General features: G+C 40.1%; 1 protein-coding gene across 1 annotated transcript in view; it reads right to left on the bottom strand.

The window, feature by feature from the left end:
* LOC128692199 (uncharacterized) overlaps positions 1–5,190 on the bottom strand; it is a 75,270-nt gene extending 70,080 nt beyond the window's left edge. Inside the window, exons 1-4 of the mRNA XM_070096336.1 lie at positions 3,790–5,190; positions 2,581–2,718; positions 1,949–2,164; positions 96–218 (exon numbers count right to left, since the gene is read on the bottom strand). Coding sequence (XP_069952437.1) covers positions 96–218; positions 1,949–2,164; positions 2,581–2,718; positions 3,790–3,846 — 534 coding nt within the window. The 5' untranslated portion in view covers positions 3,847–5,190. The remainder of the gene's footprint in view (positions 1–95; positions 219–1,948; positions 2,165–2,580; positions 2,719–3,789) is intronic.
* Between the last annotated feature and the right edge of the window lie 20,829 nt (positions 5,191–26,019).

Raw genomic sequence — 26,019 nt, 5'->3', positions numbered from 1 at the left:
CAAACATTCTGCTCTTGCTTGCGAGTGAAAGGTAACTTTTATTCAGACATAAAGGCTAGAATATGAGGGTTGTTGTTAGGTAGGCGGCGTCTTACCTTGGTAGTCTTGTTGTGAGCGTGGCCGAAGCTAACGTTGTCCTGACTGCACTGGTGGAGCGGTGTCCTAGTCTCACTCACACTCGTCCGTGTGGACACCTCGATCTTGGGCGAGATGATGCCCTGGAGATGATACACAGGATATATATACATCGAGAGGCGTATGTCTCTCTGTATGTATACACCGGGAATTTAGTTTAATCCCTATAATAGCGATGAAACTATTTTTGACTGTTGGTGAACAGGTGATATGCAGCTTTAATAGTCAATAGGCTTGAAGCCCCATTAACCAACATCACTGTGAAGTTATCGGCCGGTTTCCACAAAGGTAAGGTTACCCTGGAGTTTACCTGGAGAGAGTTCCGGGGGTCAACGCCCCCGCGGCCCGGTCTGTGACCAGGCCTCCTGGTGGATCAGAGCCTGATCAACCAGGCTGTTGCTGCTGGCTGCACGCAAACCAACGTACGAGCCACAGCCCGGCTGATCCGGAACTGACTTTAGGTGCTTGTCCAGTGCCAGCTTGAAGACTGCCAGGGGTCTGTTGGTAATCCCCCTTATGTGTGCTGGGAGGCAGTTGAACAGTCTCGGGCTCCTGACACTTATTGTATGGTCCCTTAACGTGCTAGTGACACCCCTGCTTTTCATTGGGGGGATGGAGCATCGTCTGCCAAGTCTTTTGCTTTCGTAGTGAGTGATTTTCGTGTGCAAGTTCGGTACTAGTCCCTCTAGGATTTTCCAGGTGTATATAATCATGTATCTCTCCCTCCTGCGTTCCAGGGAATACAGGTTTAGGAACCTCAAGCGCTCCCAATAATTGAGGTGTTTTATCTCCGTTATGCGCGCCGTGAAAGTTCTCTGTACATTTTCTAGGTCGGCAATTTCACCTGCCTTGAAAGGTGCTGCTAGTGTGCAGCAATATTCCAGCCTAGATAGAACAAGTGACCTGAAGAGTGTCATCATGGGCTTGGCCTCCCTAGTTTTGAAGGTTCTCATTATCCATCCTGTCATTTTTCTAGCAGATGCGATTGATACAATGTTATGGTCCTTGAAGGTGAGATCCTCCGACATGATCACTCCCAGGTCTTTGACGTTGGTGTTTCGCTCTATTTTGTGGCCAGAATTTGTTTTGTACTCTGATGAAGATTTATTTCCTCATGTTTACCATATCTGAGTAATTGAAATTTCTCATCGTTGAACTTCATATTGTTTTCTGCAGCCCAAAGAAAGAAAGAAAACACATTTACCATTTCTTATTCCCTGGCTTTCTTTTCAGAAGTGCACGGCAAGATGACCCTCTGAAAGTACACATGCTTTATTTTGTACATCATCTGCAATTTTTCCAAGGCAGAAGTAACTAAAGAAAGAAAACACATTCACTACCACTACCACTCAATCCCTGGCTGTTTTCCCAGAGGAACATAGGCACATTATAATAATGTAAATGAGTCACTGAATCAGTCTATCTTTCAGAGTGCAGGCGTTATGCTTCTCGCCTCCACAACTCAGGCTAAGCTAACTAGTATGTTTACCTGAATTCCTTCATAAATATTATTTTGCTCACACTATAACAAAACGTCAAAGGACGCAGTTGTTTTACCTCAATCTGACTATAGAATTGGGTTTCAAGCTTATAAGGTTTCTTTAAAGTCCTCATAATTTTTAAAAATCCTACCCTTGTTGAAAAACAGCCTACAATAAGAAATTCATATATTACGCTCATGTGCGTCATTTTGCGCAAGACGTGGTGGAAGCCTGATCCTCCGTCTAGGAAGTGAGCCCAACTTATGGAAAGCTGTTACCATACGGGAAAGTGACCAAACATATGAAGCTTGTCGCACAATGCCCCAGCTTACCGGAAAGTCCCTGGTGGGTTCCATAAGGAGATCGAGGTCGACACCGGAATAGGAGAGCCTCTCTGCGGGTCTAGGGAAGAGAAGGTCCCTGACGGAGGACTCGAACACCGCCAGTACCGCCTCCCCGGAAGCCTCCTCCTGCACCAGTTCCAGATATACCGTCTCTGCCGCCAGCACCCGCTCCAATACACTTAGGTTGCGTACCCCTACGAACGTCTGCCCAAGCCACAAGTCATTATAATTAGATACATGGAGAAACTTGAAATCCATACTAGTTGCAGCACCTGAAGAATGGGAAGCAACATAATTGATTCAAGAACCTTTCACCAGCATCCAATACCCCTTTAAAGAAAACAACTAAAAGAGGGACCTCTGCTGCAAAAATTGCAAGATTTTAAGAGGAAGGAACGGGTAGGTTAGGGGTTATTGGTGTGGGAGAGCAGTAATGGTAATGACGGGAGGGAGGGTGAAGGAGTGTTAAAAAGTATTATTGTGAGAGTACAATAGTAGTATACACAAGAAAAATAAAAAATCATATATTACGCTCAGCGTTTCGGGAAAGACTTAGGTTAATGAAAGTGAGAGTGAACTTGCTGTGTGTGTTTGAAAATTACGAGAGCTGCGTAACTCACCCTCTCAAACTTGAATTTCTCGTGGTAGAGGAGCGGGAAGACTGGAGGCAGCTTGTTGGTGCGAGTGTGGAAGCCTAGCAGACACACAGAGAGGGAACACCGCCCCCGTCCCGGTAGCCACACACCAGGACACGACACCTGGTAACACAAGCTAACTTATTACAAATCGTATTTGAACCTTTATTTACACATTTATTATTATTATTATTATTATTGAGAAGCGCCACTCATCCTGTGACTGAGCATACTCCCTTAATAACAGTACACAATATCACCCTGAACAGTTTAAACACTGAGAGATCACACTTCTAGGTGTACATAGACTGAAATCGCAGCTTTTGCAAACACGTCACTGGATTTTTGTGGTGGTTGCATGTTATAATATTAACTATATAGGTTGGTTACTAGTAAGCTAAATTACATTATATTAAGTTTATCAAGGTTAGATTAGACTGCTATGTTAGTTTTGGTGAAAATATAAATATGCGTTTGCCACGTTACTTATATATATATATATATATATATATATATATATATATATATATATATATATATATATATATATATATATATATATATATATATATATATATATATGTGTATACATATATATGTCGTGCCGAATATGTAAAACTGGTCAATTAGCAAGAACTCATTTAAAATTAAGTCCATTCAGAAATTTTCTCTTATACGTTTAAAGATATATTTTTTTTATTAATGTTCATGTAAAATTTTTTAATTTTGCACCAAAAGAATCTTAGAAAACTTACCTAACCTTATTATAACAAGAGCAATTTATTTTAGCCTAACCCAACTAAATATATTTTAAATACGTTTACAGTAATTTAATACTAAACAAACACAATCAAATAAATTTTTTTCGTTAGGTTCAGAATGATTTTGGCGAAATTATTGCATACACAAATTTTCACTTGTCCTATATGGCAAGATGAGCGTTGCTATTTAAGCCAAGATCGCAAGTTCTGCCTATTCGGCACGACATATATATATATATATATATATATATATATATATATATATATATATATATATATATATATATATATATATATATATATATTATACACACACACACACACAAGCGATAAATTAACAATCACTCGACTTTTTTCACATATGTAGTCACATGTTTTATACTGATTTATTCCATATATACATATTAATAATAAGGCAGTGGGTTATTCTCACCGCATGTATGTCGATTTCCGTGGTAAGTTTGAGCGCTTTTTTGGCAATCTGAGGCATGACAGCTGCCGGTGTGTTCTCACACTAGTCAGTCTCCTCAAACTGCTGCTGGTTACATCCTAGCGTAGATACATGTAACATAGTAGCCTCTTCAAACCACTGTTATATCCTAGCTTAGACACACATAACATAGTAACCTCTTCAAACCACTGCTTGTTACATCCTTGAGGAGACACACATAACACAGTATCCTCTTCAAACCACTGCTTGTTACATCCTTGAGGAGACACACATAACACAGTATCCTCTTCAAACCACTGCTTGTTACATCCTTGAGGAGACACACATAACACAGTATCCTCTTCAAACCACTGCTTGTTACATCCTTGAGGAGACACACATAACACAGTATCCTCTTCAAACCACTGCTTTTTACATCCTTGAGGAGACACACATAACACAGTATCCTCTTCAAACCACTGCTTGTTACATCCTTGAGGAGACACACATAACACAGTAGCCTCTTCAAACCACTGCTTGCTACATCTTAGCTTAGATATAGTATGTAACATAGTGGCCTCTTCAACTCACTGTTACGTCTTATCGTAGATACTACTATAAAAAGTAGCATCTTCAAACCAGAGCTTGTTACATCCTAGACTAAATGCATGTAACATAATAGCCTCTTCAAGTCACATCCTAGCATAGATACACAAAGCAGGCCAAGTGTCTATCGACAGTTGCCTTTGATAACTAGTAACTACAACTTCTTACTTCCAGATGAACTCAATAAGCCTTTTCAAATCATCGCTTTTTCATTTCATTCGCATACAGGAAGCCACACATGTAATTTTTTTTAGAGCACATATCATGCTAAATAAAATAGCCAATAGCCTTTACACGAAATACCCAATAAAGCCTCTTGACACACCCTGGCTTGTTTCCCAAAAGGGAATATTGTATTGTAATACAATGAATTTTACATTATTTTGTGTATAACGTATGTTTTTTATGTAATCTGTTTTTATGAGATAATTTGTCCCATTTTGTCCCAAATTTTAGACATGTCATAATTACTAACTTTTAATGAAAGGCACTGGAATTATTCGTAGCCAAGGGACATATTTCTATGAAGTTATTTTATAGATATGCTGAAAACTGTGCAATATATTCTGAACTTTATTTTAATTACACATTATATCATTTAATAACGAAGCATTTCAAAATCTTTTCTGTTTTTAATACCGATTTTCTTAACACGAATGTATTAGCCACTGGTTACTGTTACTGTTCAACTGTCATGTGGTTGGATTCTGTGATATATTCTGATATAAAACATTATATCTGCAAAGCAAATTGGATATATTATTCTGTATATTAATACAATGAAATTTTACATGTAAAGTATTGTAATAAATCAATTTAATGTGCGCGAGTAGTCGACTATGTAACAAAATAGCGTCGAGGTGACCCCACATACACACCACCATCTTCACTATATAACAAATACAATAGTCGAACTGTCCCTTACACACTACCATCTTGCTGTATAGCAAATACAATAGTAGCTGAATTGTCACATATATTACCATCTCACTGGAGATGCAGTACTAGTTGAACTGTCACATACACACTGCATTCTCACTGTATAGCAGATACAATAGTGTAGATAAACCGACCCACATACTACTGACTCACTGTTTAACAAAAACAATGGTAGTTGAACTGACCCACATACTACTGACTCACTGTTCAAACAGATACAGTGGTAGCTGAACCGACCAACATACTACTGACTCACTGTGCAGCAGATGAAACAGTATTTGACTGGCCTAAACACACTCATACTAACATCATATTGCATAGTAGATACAGTAGCAACTGATCTGACCCACAGACACTACAAGTAACAGTTGAACTATTGCCTGGCTCCGGCTGGGCTGCTTGGCTACATGCATCCCTGCAAGATTGCATCAGCATCACCAGCTGATGTAAACAACTAAACGTAAATTTGGCAGATGGACTACTGTCACACCCTGCGTCATTATGTGCCGGAATGCGATCAAATAAATGAATTCGGAAACAATTCACTCATAAATATTCAAGAAGTGTCAATAGTATTTTATTCACAGTGGCATATAACTAACCATTCTGAAAAAAAATACCCTGGTTTTTACCTGTTGTAAATAACTCATAACCACTTAAATTTGTAAAATCGACGTGCCTTGGTAAAACATAAGGTAATATATATAATTCAAAACCACATTTAAACTGCACTGTAGTACTCTTGTTACTGAATTCATATCTGCACAAATAACATGTTTCTGCAATCTTTTGACTACCACCCAAATGATGGGAATGGGGGTGCATAATATAGACACTCCCAGTCGTACATGAACTATCCCACAGACACTACCATTATCAGCTGAACTGTTCCATAGATATTACCAGTAACAGATGAACTGTTCCACAGACCCTACCAGTAACAGATGAACTGTTCCACAGACACTACCAGAAGCAGGTGAACTGTTCCACAAACACTACCAGTAGAAGCTGAACTGTTCCATAGACACTACCAGTAACAGATGAACTGTTCCATAGACCCTACAAGTAACAGATGAACTGTTCCACAGACACTACCAGTAGCAGGTGAAATGTTCCACAGACATTACCAGTAGCAGGTGAGCTGTTCCACAGACACAACCAGTAGCAGGTGAACTGTTACACAGACACTACCAGTAGCAGGTGAACTATTCCATAGACACTACCAGTAGCAGGTGAACTGTTCTACAGATACTACCAGTAGCAGGTGAAAAGTTCCACAGACACTACCAGTAGCAGGTGAACAGTTCCACAGACACTACTAGTAGCAGCTGAACTGTTCCACAGACACTACCAGTAGCAGGTGAACAGTTCCACAGACACTACCAGTAGTAGCTGAATTGTTCCACAGACACTAACAGTAGCAGCTTAACTGTTCCACAGACACTACCAGTAGCAGCTGAACTGTTCGACAGACACTACCAGTAGCAGGTGAAATGTTCCACAGACATTACCAGTAGCAGGTGAGCTGTTCCACAGACACAACCAGTAGCAGGTGAACTGTTACACAGACACTACCAGTAGCAGGTGAACTATTCCATAGACACTACCAGTAGCAGGTGAACTGTTCTACAGATACTACCAGTAGCAGGTGAAAAGTTCCACAGACACTACCAGTAGCAGGTGAACAGTTCCACAGACACTACCAGTAGCAGCTGAACTGTTCGACAGACACTACCAGTAGCAGGTGAACAGTTCCACAGACACTACCAGTCGCAGGTGAACTGTTCCACAGACACTACCAGTAGCAGGTGAACTGTTCCACAGACACTACCAGTAGCAGGTGAACTGTTCCACAGACACTACCAGTAGCAGGTAAACAGTTCCACAGACACTACCAGTAGCAGGTGAACTGTTCCACAGACACTACCAGTAGCAGGTGAACTGTTCCACAGACACTAGCAGTAGCAGGTGAACTGTTCCACAGACACTACCAGTAGCAGGTGAACTGTTCCACAGACACTACCAGTAGCAGCTGAACTGTTCCACAGACACTACAAGTAGCAGGTGAACAGTTCCACAGACACTACCAGTAGCAGCTGAACTGTTCCACAGACACTAACAGTAGCAGCTTAACTGTTCCACGGACACTACCAGCAGCAGCTGAACTATTCCATAGACACTACCAGTAGCAGGTGAACTGTTCCACAGACACTACCAGTAGCAGCTGAACTGTTCCACAGACACTACCAGTAGCAGCTGAACTGTTCCACAGATACTACCAGTAGCAGCTGAACTGTTCCACAGACACTACCAGTAGCAGGTGAACTGTTCCACAGACACTACCAGTAGCAGGTGAACTGTTCCACAGACACTACCAGTAGCAGGTGAACTGTTCCACAGACACTACCAGTACCAGGTGAACAGTTCCACAGACACTACCAGTAGCAGGTGAACTGTTCCACAGACACTACCAGTAGCAGGTGAACTGTTCCACAGACACTACCAGTAGCAGGTGAACTGTTCCACAGACACTACCAGTAGCAGGTGAGCTGTTCCACAGACACTACCAGTAGCAGCTGAACTGTTCCAGACACTACCAGTAGCAGGTGAACAGTTCCACAGACACTACCAGTAGCAGCTGAACTGTTCCACAGACACTACCAGTAGCAGGTGAACAGTTCCACAGACGCTACCAGTAGCAGGTGAACAGTTCCACAGACACTACCAATAGCAGGTGAACTGTTCCACAGACACTACCAGTAGCAGGTGAACTGTTCCACAGACACTATCAGTAGCAGGTGAACTGTTCCACTTCCACAGACACTACCAGTAGCAGGTGAACTGTTCCACTTCCACAGACACTACCAGTAGCAGGTGAACTGTTCCACAGACACTACCAGTAGCAGGTGAACTGTTCCACAGACACTACCAGTAGCAGGTGAACAGTTCCACAGACACTACCAGTAGCAGGTGAACTGTTCCACAGACACTACCAGTAGCAGGTGAACAGTTCCACAGACACTACCAGTAGCAGGTGAACAGTTCCACAGACACTACCAGTAGCAGGTGAACAGTTCCACAGACACTACCAGTAGCAGGTGAACTGTTCCACAGACACTACCAGTAGCAGGTGAACAGTTCCACAGACACTACCAGTAGCAGGTGAACTGTTCCACAGACACTACCAGTAGCAGGTGAAGTTCCACAGACACTACCAGTATCAGCTGAACTGTTCCACAGACACTACCAGTAGCAGGTGAACAGTTCCACAGACACTACCAGTAGTAGCTGAACTGTTCCACAGACACTACCAGTAGCAGGTGAACAGTTCCACAGACACTACCAGTAGCAGGTGAACTGTTCCACAGACACTACCAGTACCAGGTGATCTGTTCCACTTCCACAGACACTACCAGTAGCAGGTGAACTGTTCCACAGACACTACCAGTAGCAGGTGAACTGTTCCACAGACACTACCAGTAGCAAGTGAACAGTTCCACAGACACTACCAGTAGCAGGTGAACTGTTCCACAGACACTACCAGTAGCAGGTGAACAGTTCCACAGACACTACCTTCAAGGACCATAACATTGTATCAATCGCATCTGCTAGAAAAATGACAGGATGGATAATGAGAACCTTCAAAACTAGGGAGGCCAAGCCCATGATGACACTCTTCAGGTCACTTGTTCTATCTAGGCTGGAATATTGCTGCACTCTAACAGCACCTTTCAAGGCATGTGAAATTGCCGACCTAGAAAATGTACAGAGAACTTTCACGGCGCGCATAACGGAGATAAAACACCTCAATTACTGGGAGCGCTTGAGGTTTCTAAACCTGTATTCCCTGGAACGCAGGAGGGAGAGATACATGATTATATACACCTGGAAAATCCTAGAGGGTCTAGTACCGAACTTGCACACGAAAATCACTCACTACGAAAGCAAAAGACTTGGCAGACGATGCACCATCCCCCCAATGAAAAGCAGGGGTGTCACTAGCACGTTAAGAGACCATACAATAAGTGTCAGGGGCCCGAGACTGTTCAACTGCCTCCCAGCACACATAAGGGGGATTACCAACAGACCCCTGGCAGTCTTCAAGCTGGCACTGGACAAGCACCTAAAGTCAGTTCCTGATCAGCCGGGCTGTGGCTCGTACGTTGGTTTGCGTGCAGCCAGCAGCAACAGCCTGGTTGATCAGGCGCTGATCCACCAGGAGGCCTGGTCACAGACCGGGCCGCGGGGGCGTTGACCCCCGAAACTCTCTCCAGGTAAACTTCAGGTAAACTCCAGTAGCAGGTGAACTGTTCCACAGACACTACCAGTAGCAGGTGAACTGTTCCACAGACACTACCAGTAGTAGGTAAACAGTTCCACAGACACTACCAGTAGCAGCTGAACTGTTCCACAGACACTACCAGTAGCAGGTGAACTGTTCCACAGACACTACCAGTAGCAGGTGAACTGTCCCACAGACACTACCAGTAGCAGGTGAACTGTTCCACAGACACTACCAGTAGCAGGTGAACTGTTCCACAGACACTACCAGTAGCAGGTGAACTGTTCCACAGACACTACCAGTAGCAGGTGAACAGTTCCACAGACACTACCAGTAGCAGGTGAACTGTTCCACAGACACTACCAGTAGTAGCTGAACTGTTCCACAGACACTACCAGTAGCAGGTGAACAGTTCCACAGACACTACCAGTAGCAGGTGAACTGTTCCACTTCCACAGACACTACCAGTAGCAGGTGAACTGTTCCACAGACACTACCAGTAGCAGGTGAACTGTTCCACACACACTACCAGTAGCAGGTGAACAGTTCCACAGACACTACCAGTAGCAGGTGAACTGTTCCACAGACACTACCAGTAGCAGGTGAACAGTTCCACAGACACTACCAGTAGCAGGTGAACTGTTCCACAGACACTACCAGTAGCAGGTGAGCAGTTCCACAGACACTACCAGTAGCAGGTGAACTGTTCCATAGACACTCCCAGTAGCAGGTGAACAGTTCCACAGACACTACCAGTAGCAGGTGAACTGTTCCACAGACACTACCAGTAGCAGGTGAAGTTCCACAGACACTACCAGTAGCAGGAGAACTGTTCCACAGACACTACCAGTAGCAGGTGAACAGTTCCACAGACACTACCAGTAGTAGCTGAACTGTTCCACAGACACTACCAGTAGCAGGTGAACAGTTCCACAGACACTACCAGTAGCAGGTGAACTGTTCCACAGACACTACCAGTAGCAGGTGAACAGTTCCACAGACACTTCCAGTACCAGGTGATCTGTTCCACTTCCACAGACACTACCAGTAGCAGGTGAACTGTTCCACAGACACTACCAGTAGCAGGTGAACTGTTCCACAGACACTACCAGTAGCAGGTGAACAGTTCCACAGACACTACCAGTAGCAGGTGAACAGTTCCACAGACACTACCAGTAGCAGGTGAACAGTTCCACAGACACTACCAGTAGCAGGTGAACTGTTCCACAGACACTACCAGTAGCAGGTGAACAGTTCCACAGACACTACCAGTAGCAGGTGAACTGTTCCACAGACACTACCAGTAGCAGGTGAACAGTTCCACAGACACTACCAGTAGCAGGTGAACTGTTCCACAGACACTACCAGTAGCAGGTGAACAGTTCCACAGACACTACCAGTAGCAGGTGAACTGTTCCACAGACACTACCAGTAGCAGGTGAACAGTTCCACAGACACTACCAGTAGCAGGTGAACTGTTTCACAGACACTACCAGTAGCAGGTGAAGTTCCACAGACACTACCAGTAGCAGGTGAACTGTTCCACAGACACTACCAGTACCAGGTGAACAGTTCCACAGACACTACCAGTATCAGCTGAACTGTTTCACAGACACTACCAGTAGCAGGTGAACTGTTCCACAGACACTACCAGTAGCAGGTGAACAGTTCCACAGACACTACCAGTAGCAGGTGAACAGTTCCACAGACACTACCAGTAGCAGGTGAACTGTTCCACAGACACTACCAGTAGCAGGTGAACAGTTCCACAGACACTACCAGTAGCAGGTGAACTGTTCCACAGACACTACCAGTAGCAGGTGAACAGTTCCACAGACACTACCAGTAGCAGGTGAACTGTTCCACAGACACTACCAGTAGCAGGTGAACAGTTCCACAGACACTACCAGTATCAGCTGAACTGTTCCACAGACACTACCAGTAGCAGGTGAACTGTTCCACAGACACTACCAGTAGCAGGTGAACAGTTCCACAGACACTACCAGTAGCAGGTGAACAGTTCCACAGACACTACCAGTAGCAGGTGAACTGTTCCACAGACACTACCAGTAGCAGGTGAACAGTTCCACAGACACTACCAGTAGCAGGTGAACTGTTCCACAGACACTACCAGTAGCAGGTGAACAGTTCCACAGACACTACCAGTAGCAGGTGAACTGTTCCACAGACACTACCATTGTGGAAAATTGCATTTATCTGAATGTATCATTATGTACATAACAATAAATGAACATAGATAATTATTATTTATCAGTTAGACAAGTAGGAATTTGGGACACCTAGGTCGCAAAAAATGTCCCCCTTCGATACCTACCACTGTCATATCCACAAGTTGCTCTGGACCTATTAATCATAAATGATTTGTATCACCAGGAATGCTGGTAAATATATAAATTTGTGGACTGTATATTAAAAATAATAAATGATTATAGATACACATATATACACATTTATACAACAGAAGGAGAATATATCTTAATCATAACACTCACCAATTTGACTGGAGATTAATGTGTTATGTACAGGACCCCCCCTTTTGCCTACATTTATGAAGAATTTACTGGCCAGAAATTAAACATAATTTAGACAGCTTATCTGAGGTTCCTGGAGTTGTCCTGTCCTGTCGCCTGATTCTCAAATTATGCAGGAATGCACATCCAACAATTTCGCCTCCTATTTGAGAGGTGTCAGCCCAATTTTAACCTCTAGAGCACGAAAAATTCTTCCCATTATTCACAACATGTTATTCAATTCAAACAAAATGGCGACTGACCTCCCCAGCCGCAGGTTTCCCATTTTCGATAACATACTTCTTTTAAAAATACAATATAGGGCATCTATTTACCTATAAATTACCGTATTTCCGGAAAATATATACAGTATTTTCCACACTGCGGCCGGCCGGAGTTCGTTGCTAAACGACTCAAATTGCTCATTTGACAATGGTGGAGGACCTGGGTACATATAGGATCTGGCATCCACATGGCGACATATTACACAAGATTTAATCACCCTTTTTACACTTTGCCGTCCTTGTGGAATCCAGAAAGTTTCCCTAATACAATTTAAGGTATCTTGTACCCCACCATGCATTACATTTTTATGGGCATTTAGAACAATTAAATTTGTTAGATGATGAGTTTTGGGCAGTAAGATAGGGTGTTTAGCATAATCACCCAATTCAGCATTTTGTAACCTACCTCTGCACCTAATTACATTGTTCTCTAAATACAGCCCCAATTTCTCTATTATAGAACCTTTCACAATTTTTCTTTCCATCATCAATTTAATCTCATTTCCATAGATTTCCTCCTGTACCCTCTTTATCCAATATTCAAGAGGATGTGAAAACTTATATGATATATTCATCTTGTTTAGAAATTTAAACACCAACTTAGTTACATTGATTAGTTTGGGTAAAGAAGAATACCTATTTATATCAATGGCTAAGGGAGGACAAACTATTGGAGCGGTGGTCACAGTAATTTCAACAGGAGCAATATACACCTTTTGTACAGGCCAATTAGCTTTATTTACCAACCAGCTCGGTCCTTTAAACCATGATACAGCATTTACAAATTTAGCATAAGGTAAACCTCGAGACAAGAAATCAGCTGGATTCTCCTCACCAGGTATATGATTAAATGTTAACATATGCTGACCCAAACTATTATACTTCTCTTGCATCTGATTAATTTCAGCGACTCTGTTTTGTACGTACACAATTTTACTGTTTCCATTACGAATCCATTGTAAGGATACCTCATTATCAGACCAAATTACAGTGTCGCTAATATTTATCTCCTGCAACTTATTTCTTATATAATTAGCTAATTTGACACCTACATAAATGGCTGTTAATTCCAACTGAGGTAAGGTACATGATTTAATTGGAGACACTTTAGCCTTAGACATAACAAGAGAAATAACACTATTACATTGAAGGTAAGCAACTGCTCCATATGCCAATTTTGAAGCATCACAAAAAATGTGGAGTACATTTTTCCCATTTGGATTGGCCACCTGGCGTGGGAACTCCAACATTGGAATTTTCTCATAATCACCAATTAATTCATCCCACCTGTTAATGAATTCCTCAGGTAGAATTTCATCCCAAGCACATTTAAGTTTCCATGCTTCCTGAATTAATAATTTCCCTCTTATAGTAAGGGGTGACACTAAACCTAGTGGATCAAAACATTTGGAAACTTCAGCAAGCAAGACTCTCTTAGTTAATTTATTGGGCATACTGTAATTATTAGGTTTTAACATTAACAAATCTCTCTCAGTATCCCAAGTTAATCCCAATACATTACTACATTTTGGCACTTCATCTCCAGGGTAATCTTTACTTATTTTGTCCTTTAATTTGGACGAATTACTATTCCATTCCCTCAGAGGCATATTTGCACTTTGCATTATTTTATTAGCCTCTCCATAAGTCATTAACAGTTCCTCTTCAGTTGACGTCACACCCAGGAAATTGTCCACATAAAATTGTTTGCTCATTACTTTACTCAATGGACTTCCCATACGTTTAAGGTGTGCATTTATCGTCGCTTGAAGTAGGAACGGACTGGATGTAGCACCAAATAATACGCTCCTAAAGCGAAAGGTTTTCAGAGGGCTAAGTGGGTCACTAGGATTCTCAGGCCATAAGAAGCGGGTACAATCCCGGTCAGCCTCTTGTAAACCCACTCTTAGGAAAGCTTTACTTATGTCAGCCGTAAAGGCATAATGCTTCACTCTGAAATTTAATAAGATATCTCCTAATTTTTCCGTCAACGACGGACCTGTCATCAAACAGTCATTTAAACTAGGTACATTTTTGTTACTCCTGGCACTACAATTAAACACAATCCTCAAAGGAGTGGTCTTAGAATCCTTCTTCACTCCGTGATGTGGCAAATAGTGACCATAAATTTTGGCTTGCTCAGGAGGTACCTCTTCTATAAATTTATTAATTAACTGCTCAGCAATTATATCATTATAGGCAGTTAACAATTCTGGTGTCTTACTCAGTTCGCGGAGCTGAGCCTTTAATTGTCCATATGCCATTCTGTAATTAGTGGGCAATTCTGGATGGTTCAGTCTCCACGGAAGTCGTACCCAGTATTGTCCAGATTCAAATTTTACATCTTTCAGGTATTGCTCCTGAGTAAAAGAATCGTCTGGACTTTCTTCATTTACATTTATTCCAATGCTGTCTAATTCCCACAATTTATGCACTGGCTCAACACCATCCTCTATGGAAGAATTATACTGGGGTACGATTTCATGAGTAAGACACACAGTTATGGTATTTGTAGTTTCCTCTAGTCATGAATTATTATTACGAGGAATCCTACCATACATTACATGGCCTCCTGCAGTCTTCAAAAGGGTGACACCACATTTCTTTACCATACCCTTTACAAAGGAGGCATAATAGTCACTACCTATCAAAATATTTATTGGGCCTACAGAATCATCACTTACACCAGAAGGTGCTAAATTTACATTATGTGAAAGTCTTTCTGTAGCTTTACTAAGCCCTACTGTAGATATTTTCTCTGGAAGTCTATCTACAATTACTGCATTAACACGTTTTTTCTCATTGCCCAACCTGACAGTTACATAAACAGTGTCATACAATTGAGCCCTTTTATCCGAGAGAAAACCAGATAATTTTAAAGTTGTGGGATCTCCCATCTGTACTTTCATACCATCAAGACATTTACGTTTTATGAAAGTACGCTGGGATCCCTGGTCCAATAATGCATTTACATTTTTTGATTTATGCCTTTTATCATCAATTTTTACCTGTAACACAGGTAAGGCTACTTCAGCAAAACCATCATTATTAACATTAGCAGCAATTTTTACATTAGCCACTGTTGTGTCAGGATTGTCAACATTATCATTATTATCAACATTATCATATAGACCTTTACACATGACTATATGGTGTCTTCCTTTGTGACATTGATAACAGAAGTTTAATTTGGCATAACAATCCTTTACATTGTGATTACCTAAACACCTGATACATCTGTCAAGTTCCTCCAATCTTTCAACTTTATCATTCCATGAATTGTATGCATTGCAATTCTTAGAAAAATGAGTACCCTTGCAGAAAAGACAATCTCTCTTTTCTTTGACTGGTTTCTTATTAACTGGGCTACTCTTAGGAGGGTACTTATTCTTCTTACCTTGTGGAGAATCATTATTTCTGATTCCTGCTACTTGATATGCACCTATGCAACTCTTTTTAGGAAATGAATTTTGATTATTAACATTGGGATAATTTTTCCCTTTGTGAAACTTGACAGATACCTCAGAGTTATTATGTGTTGCATCTTTAAAATGAGTTAGTTGGCTGGTCTGCAACTGCACAATTAATTCTTGTAGACCTAATCTTATTTCCTCCAGTCCAAAATAACCTCTGTGATACTTGTTAGAAATCCATTCCAGTGTTTTACAGCTTAATTTATTCTGTACTATGGCACTCAATAACCAGTCTGATTCCTTCAGATTATATTTATTACTTAAAGTTTTGAGAGTGATCTCCAGTTTAACTCTAAACTGCTGTAAACCTTTGTAAGTGTGATCTGGAAATTTTAAATTAACAATGATATTCACTAGATCCAACCTACTTTGTTCTATATTACCATAAGTGACCTTCAACAAGTCAACTGCTTCCTTGTAAGAGTCATCTACATTGGAAAATTCTTGTATGAGTATGTAAGCATCTCTTACCTGTCCTTTGAGGTAAAATAATTTAGTTACACAGGCTAGGTCACTCCTGTTATGCACAGCTGCTTTAAAAATTGACCAAAATTCCTCCCAATTTTCACCAGGATTAAATACAGGTAAACATAGTTCTGGGAGTTTTGGCAAAGACATATTATTTGTTGGAGCAGACTGATTAACTGCCTGGTTTACACATTTTAATTTATTCAAGGCCTGACTTTTACAAGAAAGAATCTTTTCCTCTAATTCATAATACTGATTAATCATGAGATCTACTTCAGTCTCATCTACACAGTTTACTAACAAATCTCCTTCATATTTGTTGTAATATAATTTGTATGAATCATATCTATTACCTAAAGCATCTAAATACAATTTTAAATCATCAGTATTCACAGTTTCTTGATTCATTAATTCCAAGCACTTATTATATGCCTTGGTTACATGAACTTTTCTAGCCTGTACTGATGCTTTCTTTACTCTATATTCCATATGTTTGTCTTCTATATTAATTTCCTCATTTTCAGCCATGATGCAATGTATTAAATTCAACCCAATTAATAACACTGATTACAACTTACAACACTGATACAACTTACCTTTGAATAAATCCTAGCTACTTGAGCTTAGCAATTACATGTAAGAAAATTATAATATAAATTTTAAATGTACATTAATACAAACAAACCTTTAGCCAGACTTGGCTTATCAAAATTAATATTATACAAATTAATAAATCCTTGCCAGAATTTGGCATAACAAAATTAATATTATACACATTAATGTATATTACAGCTTATCAATTACACATACACTGATATAAATCTTGGCCAGAATTATCTTATCAATTACACATACACTTATACACATTAATATAATCTTTAGCCACACTTGACTTATCCAAATTAATATTGTAATAATTATAATCCACTACACATTAAGTAAATTTGTGAACTTAACATCCACCTCCTTCTGTCATTTCACATATAATTATTAAGTAATTAACTAATTAATGACTTCACTAATTACCTCCGGTTCAAGAAGGACCAATGGGCAAATTAAATGTGGAAAATTGCATTTATCTGAATGTAACTCATTATGTACATAACAGAAAATGATAACAAAGATAATTATTATTTATCAGAGTTACACAGACAAGTAGGAATTTGGGACACCTAGGTCGCAAAAAATGTCCCCCTTCGATACCTACCACTGTCATATCCACAAGTTGCTCTGGACCTATTAATCATAAATGATTTGTATCACCAGGAATGCTGGTAAATATATAAATTTGTGGACTGTATATTAAAAATAATAAATGATTATAGATACACATATATATACACATTTATACAACAGAAGGAGAATATATCTTAATCATAACACTCACCAATTTGACTGGAGATTAATGTGTCATGTACAGGACCCCCCCTTTTGCCTACATTTATGAAGAATTTACTGGCCAGAAATTAAACATAATTTAGACAGCTTATCTGAGGTTCCTGGAGTTGTCCTGTCCTGTCGCCTGATTCTTAAATTATGCAGGAATGCACATCCAACAATTTCGCCTCCTATTTGAGAGGTGTCAGCCCAATTTTAACCTCTAGAGCACGAAAAATTCTTCCCATTATTCACAACGTGTTACTCAATTCAAACAAAATGGCGACTGACCTCCCCAGCCGCAGGTTTCCCATTTTCGATAACATACTTCTTTTAAAAATACAATATAGGGCATCTATTTACCTATAAATTACCGTATTTCCGGAAAATATATACAGTATTTTCCACAATCCACTCCAGATGATCCACCTCCAGATGATCCACCTCCAGATGATCCACTTCCAGCTGTTCCACCTCCAGATGATCTACTTCCAGGTGATCCACCTCCAGATGATCCACCTCCAGATGATCCACCTCCAAATGACCCACTTCCAGGTGATCCACCTCTAAGTTATCCACTTCCAGATGATCCACTTCCAGAAGATCCACTCTAGATGACCCACCTGGTGATCCACCTCCAGATGCTTCACTTCCAGGTGAACCACCTCCAGGTGATCCACCTCTACGTGATCCACCTGCAGGTGATTCACCTCCAGATGGTCCACCTCCAGGTGATCCACCTCCAAATTATCTACCTCCAGATGATCCACTTCCAGAAGATCCACTCCAGATGATCCACCTCCAGAAGATCCACCCTTGAATGATCCATCTTCAGAATTTCCACCTCTGGATGATGCACCTCTAGATGAACACCCCTAGATGATTCACGTTCAGATGATCCACGTTCAGATGATCCACGTTCAGACGATCCACGTTCAGATGATTCAAGTCCAGATGATCCGCCTCCAGAAGATCCACGTCTGGGTATGTTAATAGTTTAATTAAGAGCAGCTGGAGGGGAAGCGTAGTGTTTGTTTTAAGATTACCACACGAAGGATCGAGCTTCCGGCACTCCTTGCTTTCAATGACCCACACGGGTTTAGCGCTTAATATGATATATAATGTCTCTTCTGATTTCACTACGCTGAGCCGAGTCTTTTTGCTAGTATTCCATGAATGGGCAGTTGCTAGGAGACATAAAATATTAGTAACTAGCAGTTCACGCCAACCTTATAACATGCAATACACTTTTGTCAGTTAGGTAAGTTATTCAGGTACAGGTATACATATATACAGTTATATAAATTACACTATACATAACAGCATATGTGTAAATTACCTAAGATAACCCAAAGTCAGACAGTAACTTATTTCCATTGGGGGCCCTCGACCCGTATTGTAGTCTGGTACAGTCTAGTGTGGTCTGTTGTAGTCTAGTGGAGAGATTTATCAAACATTGTCGCAATAAAAGTTTGTTCATTTACGTGTCTTCTCTTCGCTATTGTTGGCAGTAGGTCATTAGTATTCAGGGGGTATTAGATGCGCTCTATTCGTGTGACTAGTTAAACCCCCGGATTTTTTTTTTCACCATAAACAGTAATGTGATTGAGCGGTTTCCTGACAGTTAGGAGAATTATGAGCCAGGCGGTGGTAGTCGGAAACTGCTTGCGACATCTTACTCATTAAGGGCATAGCTTTGTTTTTCCTGTTTCGTCAGATGGAGGAAAATTAGTGTGCTTATCTTAATTACGAATGAGGGAATATAGCTGAAAAAACTGCTTGGAATTTTGCCAGAGCAATAAGAATGTGTGACAACACGTCTAGATTCTCTCCTCGGAGGTCTGTCTTCAACCATCATAATCGGCCATACAAATATTTCACATGTAACAATTTTGAATTCATTCATCTTACTTATAGTATATTGTTGTAGCTCATTAAGTGCTAAACTCGCATGGGTTATTGTGTGCACCACAATGACTCAGTACTTTCACTCACTGTTCTTCATAATAGGTTAGATTAATGTTAATTAACCTAAATTTACATAATGTAACTGTAAATAATTAATATAAACAGTTATAATAACGTTAGTTGAATTATCGACAATATGTTAGGTAAAAGGACACATGCAACTAATGCGACATTTTATTTCGGCAACGTTTCGCTCTCCAAGAGCTTTGTCAAGCTTGACAAAGCTCCTCGAGAGCGAAACGTTGCCACAATAAATTGTCTCATTACTTGCACAAGTGTTATTTTACCTAACAAATAATTCCATTAACGGAAGGATGGTATACCGTAGTACACGTTAACTGACAGTTATACATCTGAAAAAATATATAAAAAAAACTGTACACAAGATTCAATCCTACAAAAGCACGAAAGCAAAAGACTTGGCAGACGATGCACCATCCCCCCAATGAAAAGCAGGGGTGTCACTAGCACGTTAAGAGACCATACAACAAGTGTCAGGGGCCCGAGACTGTTCAACTGCCTCCCAGCACACATAAGGGGGATTACCAACAGACCCCTGGCAGTCTTCAAGCTGGAACTGGACAAGCACCTAAAGTCGGTTCCTGATCAGCCGGGCTGTGGCTCGTACGTTGGTTTGCGTGCAGCCAGCAGCAACAGCCTGGTTGATCAGGCTCTGATCCACCAGGAGGCCTGGTCACAGACCGGGCCGCGGGGGCGTTGACCCTCGGAGCTCTCCAGGTAAACTACACACACGCGCACGCGCACGCACACACACACACACACACACACACACACACACACACACACACACACACACACACACACACACACACACACACACACACACACACACACACACACACACACACACACACACACACACACACACACATACACACACACACACACACACACACACACACACACATACACACACACACACACACACACACACACACACACACATACACACACACACACACACACACACACACACACACACACACACACACACACACACACACACACACACACACACACACACACACACACACACACACACACACACACACACACACACACACATACACACACGCGCGCGCGCGCACACACACACACACAAAAGAGGTTATAAGTAGAAAAAGGCGCAATATAGACAATATTGAGTAAAAATAAGAGAGGATAATGTTTCACTGAGTAGAGCTTTATCGACTCATCAACCTGATAAACTTACATAAAGCGAAACGTAGTCACATTTAAAGCTTACTCTGCCCTGTTCCTATTCTTGAATTCAACTTGTAAATACCTACTAACACACACAAGCACACAACACCATCGCAACCAACCCAGACATTTCTTCGACCTGAGACTACACCATATACCATGACACCCCAGGTCAGAAGTTCACTTCGTGCTTGTGACTAATACTAATATTATTTCCTGTTCTCTCGAACGCGTTCACTATTCCCACAGCAAAATGAGCTTTCTATCGCTTTAACTTAAAGTTCACTATATTTTCATTTTCTAGCAGCATAGATAATAAAATGAAATAATGATTATACAGAGTGGGCGTTTTTAGAGGAAGGCTTGGCAGGGCGTGACAAACTTGCCAAGAGAAAGATGCTCTTCTAGGTACGCTATGACGGAGAGCTATTCCTGTCAACCAGGGATAGATAGCATGACAGAGAGGTGCCAGTACATCCGGTATGTTACGGGCTGCATCTCAAGATTTTATACAACCGCAATGTGCTACCTGCCCTTCGTTCATTTCTACACGCTCATAACTTTAACACTTTAATATTTATTAAACTCGGTTGGGTTAGGCTACGTTTTGGTTAGATTAATGTATCCTTGCCTATTTTCCTGTATAACTATCCAGCAATAACGAAATAAAAAAAAAAGGTAAAAGGTAGTGTGAAAAATACTGTATATATTTTCCAGAAATTCAGTATTTATATGTAAATAGATGGCCGTACTGTATTTAATAATATTTATGTCATAGAAAACGGAAAGCCTGCGTCTGCGCAGGAGGAGACTCGCCATCTTGGTTTTGAATTGGATACAACGTTAATATAATGGGAAGAATTTTTCGTGCTCTAGAGGTTAAAATTGGATTGACACCTCTCAAATAGGAGGCGAAATTGTTGGATGTGCATTCCTGCATAACTTGAGATATCAGACGACTGGACAAGACAGCTTCAGGAACCTCAGATAAGCTCTCTAAGATTTGTGTATAATTCTGGCCAGTGTTTTCATAAATTTAGTTAGTTAGGTTTTTCTGAGTATGATACAACTTAATATCCAGTCAAATTGGTGAGTGACATTAAGATATATTTTCCTTCTGTTATGTATATGTGAATTTATATATAATCATTTTTTAATATAGTCCACAAATTTATATATTTACCAGAATTCCTGGTGATGTATAATTCATTTAATTAATAGGTCCAGAGCAACTTGTGGATATGACAGTGGTAGGTATCGAAGGGGGACATTTTTGCGACCTAGGTGTCCCAAATTCCTACTTGTCTAACTGATAAATAATAATTATCTATGCTCATTTATTGTTATGTACATAATTATACATACAGATAAATGCAATTTTCCACAGGTAGCTTACGTTTGGCAGTAGAGGGCGTACCATAAGATTTCAACAGTTCGTCTTCTCGCACACGGTAAAACTTTCGGGGATGTTCTGTTATTCTATGACAGTTACATGTTGGGAACACCCATAGTGTGCTGCTACCATAGTCTATAGCCGGGGTGGGCAACCCCGTCGACAATAGCCACAATTAGCGAAATGGCCATGACAGTGTGGCGAATTTGAGTTTGCCATATTTTGCCTCTTAAAATAATTTAAGCATTTTTTTTTTGAGTTTGCATCATGGATATTCAACTTATTTTTAAATAGTCACTGATGTGGCGTATGAGAAGTGAAATTCGCCACACCATACAAAAATTGAGAAATTAGGATGTTCAACTGAAAATTAAATTATATAAACTGTTTGAGCAACCCTACTCAGAATGTGTAAATTTTAGCTATGTAGTTATAACTGCCTTAGATTAAAAAAGGACAAATTATTTAAATTATTATTAGAGGCAAAATATGGCAAGCTCAAATTCGCCACACTTTCATGGCCAATTCGCCACTAGTGGCGACTGGCGACAGGGATGCCTACCCTGGGTCTATATAATTAGGGTTCCACAGCGAGGTCAATATTGACCCCAAAGGGTCGATGGGACTATCGAAGAGGTCGATAAATGGCTGGGGATCAAAAGGGGGTCAGTAAACGTCTGGGGACGTGTTTTGGAGAAAATTCACATGACTGACTGGATTCTTACATCATTTTATTTGGAAATACAAAATGCAGACATTGGCTTAATTGCAGGAAGAACTCACTGATATGACAATAGATCGATCTCGAAGCAAAAGCATTGTTCAGAAGTAAAAGCTTAAGTTGCTAAATACCCTCGGCTTTGTGCAGAGGTTGAACCATTTTTACTTGCTTTCCCAAGTTCGTACATGGTTGAAGTTGATTTTAGTCATGCAGATGTAATTCTACCTATGTAGAGGAAAAGACTGAACCTGGAAGAGCCTGATGACTTATAACTTTATAAAACTCACCAATTATCAGCGACCTTGTTGACATTCATCAGATGCATCCTTCCCATTAATGATATTAACACCTTCAGTATGTTAAATCTTTTATTTTTCATAATTTAAAAATTACCTATTTTTATGAAATTATTATTATTATTATTATTATTATTATTATTATTATTATTATTCGTTGTACTATTAGTTAAAGTACTATTTATTAAATTATTTTCATGTAATAAATGTTTCGGGCTAGATGAACAATCTGACATAGAGGTGTTGATGAGCTGAAGAGTTTGAGGACACGATATATATGATAGTGATATGACGGGAATATCCGCAGTGTGCTGCTACCATAGTCTGTAGGATAGTTACATGGTGGGAACACTAATGATGTGTAGCTACCCTATTATATATGTTACAAAACGGAACCAAAAATTAGCTGTTTCCGTCTCATATTCCATTAATATTAATTTTTTAAAGGGTTAGGTTACATAAGATTTGTCAGGAAACAGGACAATTGTGTCTTGCCTTCCGCTGGCTTACCAGTCCACCCCCTTTAAAAATTATGGGTATGACCCCCATTGGGGGTCCCCCAGCGCCTGGGGAATGAATGGGAGGCATTCAATGTTAATTCGAAGGGAGGGGGAGTGACTCCAGTTCCTCGGACCAAGAGCCCTTCACCAACATCATTCCTCATTTTCGTTATTATTATGGTTATTATTATTGTTTGTTATTATTGTTGTTGCTTTTGTTATTATTATTATTATTCGTAGTAGTAATAACTGTTATTATATAAAACAAGCACTAAACTCGCACTGGTCATAGAGCACTGTCGACACCAGGAACAAATGAGCTGGTAAAATCTTGGTGGGTTGCCACCATAATAATAATAATGATAATATTAATAATAATAATAATAATAATAATAATAATAATAATAATAATAATAATAATAATCTTTATTTCTACATGTACAATGTATACAGTCCTAGCTGACATCAATGACATACTACTATATAGAAAGCCCCTTGTTATGCAGAGCATTTCGGGTAAATTACACCAATTTTGTCTCTAGGATGAGACCCACACCAGTCGACTAACACCCAGGTACCTATTTTACTGCTAGATGAACATGGACAGCAGGTGTCTTAAGGAAACACGTTCTAATGTTTCCACCCTTACCGGGAATCGACCCCCGAACTTCAAGTGTGTGAGCTGAGTACGCTAGTCATCGAGCTACATAACAGTCAGGTTAATGTTGATGTATCCCTCAAGGAGTAGGAGAGTGCATGTCTTAATGTTGGCAAAAGGCTCTTGATCCAAGGAGGACTTAAATTCCGCAGTGCCGACAACAGTGAAGAAAGACACGTTGCAGAAGCTTTTATTGAGACACTTCTCCACCAGTTACCTCGACACGAATCAGAATATAGCTCTTGTCCCTTTCAGTGTCAGTGAATTCAATGACAGCAGGTCACTCTATAATAAAAAATTAGAAGAAAATCTGACATCAGTCGGGAATATTACATCCGGGCCCGTAACCTGTTGTGTACTATTTAGCAGTCCGCTGCTACCCCTATTTTACATTATAATTTCACAGTGGGAACAAAAACTGTTTCCCTGTCATATTCCATCACACAGAACAGGACTCAAACAAGGTGTTGGAATGTGTCAGCCTGAGCTGACAATGAAGATATCGTCAAGTATTCCATTAAAGGTTCTTCAACTACGGCAGCTTCAAAGGTTCCGTTCTAGCATAACCGGAATTACTAACCTGAATAAATTCTCCAGAGGAATGAGGGAAGAGAGCTGTCAATCACTTACAACAATAAATAAAAGGTTCCCAGACAGCACTGAGCGCAAGTCATTATTAAATAAGGTTTAGTAATAAAGCCACAAACATGACACAAAAAGCACATGTCGTGTATTGTAGGATATCGTTGGCTATCTATCGTCAGCGATGTAAATACTCATATATAAATTTACATTCTACATTTATTTAATGATTTTTTCTTAGCGAATCTTCCATAATAACAACAGTATATTTTGGCCGCCTTGAATATATTTCTTGAACATATTTCTTAAGGTCTATGAGTCTAATGTTATCGTAAATAACCTAATAAAACTGTTGACTGCTTCTGTAGGCTAGCTTTAATTTATTATAACACTTTTAAAGTTGCTTAAATAGCAACGCTCTTTCCGAATAAGGCAAGCGAAAATCTATGTATGCAGTAATTTCGCAAAAATTATTCTGAACCTAACGAAAAATATATATTTCATTGTGCTTGTCTATTATTAAATTATTGTAAATTTATATTAAATATATTTAGTTGGATTAGGCTAAATTGCGCTTGTTATAATAAGATTAGGTAAGTTTTCTAAGGTTCTTTCGGTACAAAATTATTAATTTTTACATTAACGTAAGTGAAAAAATATATGTTTAAACGAAAAGTTTAGAAAGGTCTTAATTTTAAATGAGTTCTTGCTAAATGGTATTTAATCAATAACAGTAGTGCGACTAGCCGGGGGATCGAACCCGTGTTGTTTTAGCCAGCCTCATATATATATCAAGAGGCCAAAAAGCACCGAGTGTATAGATGTATTCTCCTACTACAAGCTTTAGCTGTCTTGTAACTCTGGTAGAGCATTCGGCTCAACAGGACCGAGGTTCGATTCGTGGGCGAGTCTATGAGCAAGTCTTCGTAGA

The sequence above is a fragment of the Cherax quadricarinatus genome, chromosome 53, assembly GCF_038502225.1.
Source record: "Cherax quadricarinatus isolate ZL_2023a chromosome 53, ASM3850222v1, whole genome shotgun sequence".
Classification (NCBI taxonomy): Eukaryota; Metazoa; Arthropoda; class Malacostraca; order Decapoda; family Parastacidae; genus Cherax; species Cherax quadricarinatus.
Note: the sequence above shows the minus strand (reverse complement) of the source record. Positions and strands in the feature narration are given on the sequence as shown.